We start from the raw sequence: 6,336 nt of genomic DNA on the forward strand, positions 1-6,336 counted from the left end.
AAATTCTGAACTGAACTGCAGGAGTTGTACTATTTGTGGAATTAACAGTTTAATGTCCTTTTTTTAAGAGAGCAACAAGAACTTATGTTTTCTTGTCCTCCCAGCATTCATGGGGAGTTGGTAACAAATTTTATTTTTCCGTTTTAAAGATGAGAAAAATGAAGCTCGGGCTGGTTAAATGACTTGCTGAGCGTCCCATGGTGAGTCAGAGCGGGCAGGGGCTCGGTCCCCGCTGTCCGGGGCTTCGTACGAGACCACTGGGGTTCCATTCTCCTGAGACCCGGGGTGCATTACTGCCTGTGGAAATCCATTTTCTATAATTAATCTTATTTTGGATTATCAACTGCATGTTTAAAATGTGCTAAAGACTTTTAAAGTCAGTGGTTTCTTAAAGTTTCTGAAATGTTTAAACTGTTAGTGCTCTTAAGAGAAAGTCCTCCCTGATTTCAGAGAGAACTTTATAGTTTAGGGTTACAAAAGGATCTCTGAAAAAGGTTGAATGAATGGCATCTTCCTACTTTCTTTTGGTCACTGTCAATGTTTCTCATTGTGGAATCTCCTTTATGTACAGTTACTGGAAAACCTCGTTACAGTAAGTATCACGGAGATTTCTAGCACAGTGCTAATCTGTGCTGTGAAGCTGGGTTTTATTTTGATGACAGGAGTGATAGTCTCGATAATGTAAAAGATCCCATATGGCCTAGTGCCTCTTGGTACCGGGCTGATAGAAGCGGGCAGAAGGTAATCCCAAATACTGAAGCGATTAAAAGCACTGCTGAGATTTGTGACCTAGAAATACTGTAAGCCACGCTGCGTTCAGTGGGGGCTGGCTCTGTTCTCACAACGGTTTCACTGGGCTCTCTCTCTCCATTTCTGTCTGACAGGCCTAGCTGCCTTATGTGGCGCTCACACTGTCTCCTGCATGACGGGCGGCTCCTCCAGCTTTACTTCTCTCTCCAGTGCTGACTGCTGTGTTTAGCAATCCCCTAGGATTCTTGTCAGAGCTCCACCTCTCTGTGACTGGCCATTCCTTTCGGTGCTGCTGTCCTTTTTGGGGGGTTCCTTATCTCTGTATACATGTAGCTTTGCCAGATATGTACTTAGTAATATAAACTGTGTTAATAAAAACCATTTACTGTGTGATACATGAGATTAAAAATTAAGAGCGATTAGTTGTTCACTTTGATAAGAGGTAGTTAGAAGTCTCCCGCAGGTGTTAATGCAGTGGCATGACCGTTGACACTAGCTAGGCTGTAACAGTAGGGCATGTGCTGCTCCCGGCGTGCTCCGAGGCCTGCCGAGGCCACCCGGGCCCCGGGCTCCCCTAGGATCTCGCTCAAGTAGCATTTGCTGTGTAGTCTCTGTGAAATTTTGGCAATTTTGCTTTTCTCCACTAATCTTTAAGTGTTCAGTGATTTGTGTATTTGTGTCTTTCTAACTTCTAATAAACTCACTCCGACTGACCCGTGTCTTTGTGTCTGTCTGCCTAGAACTTCTTGCTCTTTCCATGGAATGCGGCATTGCATCCTCCTTCAGGGAATGGGGTTGCTGTTCATCTCACTAAGTGATTCATTCTGAGAATAAAAGTTACTTACAGACACAGTTTTTTCACTCTCTGGTTTTGGTTTTCATATCCAGATACTGTCACATGGTTTACTTTTTTTTTTTTTTTACTACGGGGAAAGCTGGACACTTTTCTGTGCTTCCACAAGGTGTCTTAGGGGTTTTAGTTACCATATGGAATGAGCATTTTATTTAATTTTTCAACCACATTTACAGTCAACATTGAATAAAACTGCTTTTTAAAATTTATGGAAGGTGCGCCTGGCTGGCTCAGTCCAAAGAGCGTATGGCTCTTAATCTCGGGGTCATGAGTGTAAGCCCCACATTGGGTACAGAGAATACTTAAATAAATGATAGTTTTTTTAAAAAAAATAATAACATTTACTGAAGAAGCAGTATATCTAAGTATTGCATGTACACAGAAGTGTTAAGTGGTCTGTATCAGATCTCAATGGTTTGGGTCCAGTGCTGTTACGTGGACCAGATGCTTGTTTTTATTAAACATGGAACTTGGTTTTGGTGATCTTCCAAGAAGCAGCCCTTGGGACTTCTTTTTGTGTTACCTTTTGTTTCAAAGCAGCGATATAATTTTGGGGGATGTTATTTTTTGTTTGAACTTCTTCATGTTTAGAGGTTTTTATGCTCATAGATTATCTTGACTGAAATTTAAAATGGATAGATTTCTATTTAAAGTGTATTTATATGCGTGGCAAACTGGTAATTTCTGTAGCAATCGTACTACCAGCAAGTCACAGGCAAGTAGGTCAACCGTGATGTGAATTGTTTTCATCAGCTTTGCCTCTTGAGCGGCCGGGAGAGGACTCTGCAGTTTCACATGTGTTCACGTTTCTTTCAGGATGGCACTGGATCTTTAAAGCGCAGTGGCTCCTTTAGCAAACTCCGAGCTTCAATTAGACGCAGCAGTGAGAAGCTGGTTAGGAAGCTGAAGGGAGGAAGTTCTCGAGAGAGTGAGCCAAAGAACCCCGGGTAATTATCTGCGGCCCCCTGCTGACCGCCCTGCCTGATGGCCCTTCCTCCCCCGGTGGTCCCTGGGCTCCTCCTGCCAGCCCTGGGCCCACGGCCCACGTCCTCACGTCCTCGGCCTCCCAGGACAGGCTGAGGAGGAACTGTGGGACTTCCTGTGGAGAGGCTAGGAGGGCGGGGGCCTTCCAAGGAAACCTGTGGAATTCTGTGATTTGATGGTATGTCCCAAGAGTCTTTCTTGGCAGCGACATGTTGGGGGCGTCACGTGAAAACACTGAGCACACTCACTCGTTGAGATAGGCGTTATTTTTAAAAATTGGTATTAGTCTAAATCCTTTAAAAATGGGGTTTTAAAATCCTTTTAAAACAAACACTAGCTAGGAGTATATGGGCTCCTACAGGTATTGACGTAGGGAGAAAAAAGGTTTTAAATAGAACGATCACCGTTTCAGGACTTTAGTAGAAGGAGTTTCTTTAGGGGATTAAAAAAACAGATTTTCCCCACGTTTTAAGAAGGGTTCACTCCTGAGTCTTACCGTCTTTTTTTTTTTTTTTCTTACCGTCTTTTGAACAATAACATTGAAGTCAAAGGAGTTTGATTCTGAGGCATTTTGCTCTTTGCTGGGTGGGCCGGAGTGCTGACATCTGCCCCCGCTTCTGGGCTATTTCTGGTGTAAACAGCATCTTGTTTTGGATGCATTTCCCACAGAGGCACTGTTTGGTCAGCTGTTCTGAGACTGAATTCCTAAGTGGTGCCTACTTGGTCAGGATTGAGTCGAAGTGAAACGCTTATACAAGTGATTCCACTTCCCCTTTTGTGGTACGAAGTCTCCCACTGCCGGGCCCGGTAGGCAGGGTCCCTTCACGCGATGTGCTGGAGACTCGGCGTTTAGGGGCTTTTCCAGCAGCTTCCTTTGTTAATTTTGAGGGACGTCCAGTCCTGTTCTTGTCTGTCAGTGAAGGCATAACTCCCGAGAGCTCTGGAGCCCCCCAGCTGGGGAGCAGAGGCCTGGGTCTGCTGTCCGCTCTGTGCTCCCAGGAGTCTGTGCTGCTGGGTGCACACATTTTGTGATGGCTTGTGGGGCAGGATGAGCAGTTTGATGGCTGTCACCCTGCTTCTCAAAAATGTTTTACAAGCCCGTTTCTTTGGAGGAAGTTTGATGAGCTCCACACGTGTTTGTTGTGAAACTACCTGGAAGATGAGCGTTGGAAGCCAGTTGGGGCTTCTGGAAAGACGTGGGGCTGAGCAGAAGCCTGCCGTTCTGTCCTGCTGTCGGCACCAAAGCTGGCGACCCTACAGACCAACGTGCCAGGGAAGCAGGTTTTAAATTGCTTTGGGGATAAAGTGCTAGTTTTAAAATACTTACAGAACTAAATGATAGTTCACTATCTGTCTCACCGAATTTTGAAAGAGTAAGCTTTTTCTTTGCTGTGTTACAAGGATCTGCATAGACTGTCGGGCACTCACTTAGGTGACGTTCCTGGGATGGGTCTGATGAACGCAAGTGGCTCATACATCCCAGCGCTTTCCACATGCCAGTATTTGGCTCCTCCAGGGCAAATGCACTGGCTGGTGGAGGTTCAGGAGGTTTTGAAGCTTTTTAAATGCAGAGTCCAGTTCTGGCACTAAGTCCTGTGACATGGGCCTTCTTCCCACATGACAGAGCTTGGAAGTGTTCCCCTCTCTCCTGAGCCTTCTGGCTCGGCCGTGATGCAGCAGTGCAGGTGCTCCACGGTGTGGTGTGAGCCACGGTGCAAGGAGCACCACCAGCCTGGCTACCCATGTGCACACACAGGGGTCGTGTATGGTCTTTGAAATGGTATCTCCTGAACTTGATGGAAACTTAAATGGCTTTAGAAGTTTTATCCCATAAAATACATAAAACTGAATCCTCTGTCCAGGTAGGAGTAACTGCGTTTACTAACTGGACCAGTGTTTCTCAGACCTGAGCATCAGCATCTCTGGGGGTTTGAACACAGACTGCCAGGCCCCAGCCCTCAGTTTATGGTGCAGTGGGTCTGCACACCCCCCCCCCCCCGCCCCCCCCCCCCCCCCCCCCCATCAGCCTTTCTAGCAGGTTCCTGGCTAGTACCTGCAGTGTTTTTGGCCTGGGACCACATTTTGAGGCTCTCTGAACTGGGCGTCCTTTCTGTTTTGTGTACCACGGTTTAAGAGAAGAGGGTGGATGCATCATGCAGGGCCAAGGGGACACTTGCTGGCAGGAATCAGATTGTTGTTACTTTCGTCTTATAAGGAAAAGAGAGCTTGAGGAAGAGCACTGTATAGCTCTCGTCCATCGGCCACTTAAATAACAGAATGATGAAGTGTACCAATGTGATTTGGTTTGATTTTATCTCTTGTTGAGTAAGTGCTATGTAGAGAATTCTAGCAGCACTTAAGTGGGGCTCCAGGGCTTGTCCTGGTTGGGGGATCTGGGGAGTGAGTTTTACTTGAGGTTAACTATATTAAGGTCTTTGCTTCTGGTGTAGTTTCATCAGTGAGAACTTGGTAAGTACCTGCCCTTGCTGGGCGCTGTGCCTGTGGCGCTGGTGGGCACGTGGAGTCATGACCTGGGCCTTCACCCACATAACTGGAGCGTTTTTTTTTATGTGTGTCTGGTTGTGCTAACCCTTCACACCTGTGCTTCAGCCTCACAGCCATGCCTTCAACTCACAGAGCAAATAATAGTGTGCACTGCTTGTGTCGTAGGTCGTTCAAAGTCATTATTACAGTTCCTGTTGGAAACATTTCAAAATAACCCTTAATATCAGCTATTTAACTTTAAAAGCAGAGATTTTCTGTTTGAGGACATCCATGGTGGCAGTAAGTGATGATAGTAACTTTACAGCTGTCCATAATTTTAAGCTTAGGTTTTAGGTTATTTGCAGGGTATTTCATCAAGTATTTTAAAGGTGTCAATGGAGAAAAGTGGAGAATGGAGAAAAAAACAAATACACATTTAAATCACTACATTTCCTTAAATGTAAAGCCATGGAATTTGTTTTAGATTTTGGTTTCTAAGCAGAGAAAGCTGCTGAGTTTATTTGGCTAATAAAAAATTATTTTTACTTTTAATATTGAACAATACGTAAAGTACACAAGCGTATATGTATGTATCAGATCTTAACGCTGAGTGTCGAGTGTGGCTGTTTTCCACGTTCACTTGGGGTGAGTGTTGGGTTTTGGAGGGGCTCTAGGCTCCCTTCTTACAACCGACCAGACCCCCTGCAGATGCACGCTGTGCCTGGCAGAGCTGCTCGCCACCCACGGGAGCCAGGCTTCAAAGCCTGAGAGCATGACAGCACTGAATTTACACGTAGTATTTAAGAAAAATGCTTTGCTGAGAAAGATGCAGAGAAACTGCTTTTTTTCTCCTGGGCTTTATGGATGGACCCAGGGCATCTGTGCTAGAGTTGGCAGACGCCCCAGTTGGGGTGAGAGGAAGGCCCGCTCTCTGTGAGGGAGGGCTCCAGGGGCCCCCCACGGTGACAGCTCCTTTCAAGGGGGGTGGTTTGCTGTTTCCCGCTCCCGGGTCACTGATGTGCTGCTGGTTTGTCCTTTTGCATGTCTACTGCCCTGGTTGCAGCATGAAGCGTGCCAGTTCTCTGAATGTCCTTAACGTGGGTGGCAAGGCCGCTGAAGACCATTTCCAAGTAAGGAGCCCTGCCCCGCTTCGTGCCCCTGACGTCCCAGCCTGGGCTAACTGGGTGGCCGCAGGCCCTTCCCGGGCGTCACTGCCACTTTGGGCGGCCTTAGGAACACAGTAGTTAGGAGTCGCAGACAAAGAG

At 46.5% G+C, this 6,336-nt stretch overlaps 1 protein-coding gene across 25 annotated transcripts in view; it reads left to right on the forward strand.

Moving 5' to 3' along the window:
* Window positions 1–6,336, forward strand: part of KLC1 (kinesin light chain 1) — a 69,146-nt gene that overhangs the window by 57,121 nt on the left and 5,689 nt on the right. For 9 of the 25 annotated variants that reach the window (XM_072840079.1, XM_072840080.1, XM_072840078.1 and 6 more), the window contains 2 exons: window positions 2,420–2,550; window positions 6,135–6,201. The exons of 2 other annotated variants lie outside the window; for them this stretch is intronic. In XM_072840079.1, the coding sequence (XP_072696180.1) occupies window positions 2,420–2,550; window positions 6,135–6,201 (198 nt within the window). Of the gene's footprint in view, window positions 1–149; window positions 201–884; window positions 1,464–2,419; window positions 2,551–6,134; window positions 6,202–6,336 lie in introns of those variants that run through there. 14 more of the 25 variants (XM_072840092.1, XM_072840091.1, XM_072840084.1 and 11 more) reach the window with 5 other exon arrangements.

The sequence above is a fragment of the Canis lupus genome, chromosome 9, assembly GCF_048164855.1.
Source record: "Canis lupus baileyi chromosome 9, mCanLup2.hap1, whole genome shotgun sequence".
Taxonomy (NCBI): Eukaryota; Metazoa; Chordata; class Mammalia; order Carnivora; family Canidae; genus Canis; species Canis lupus.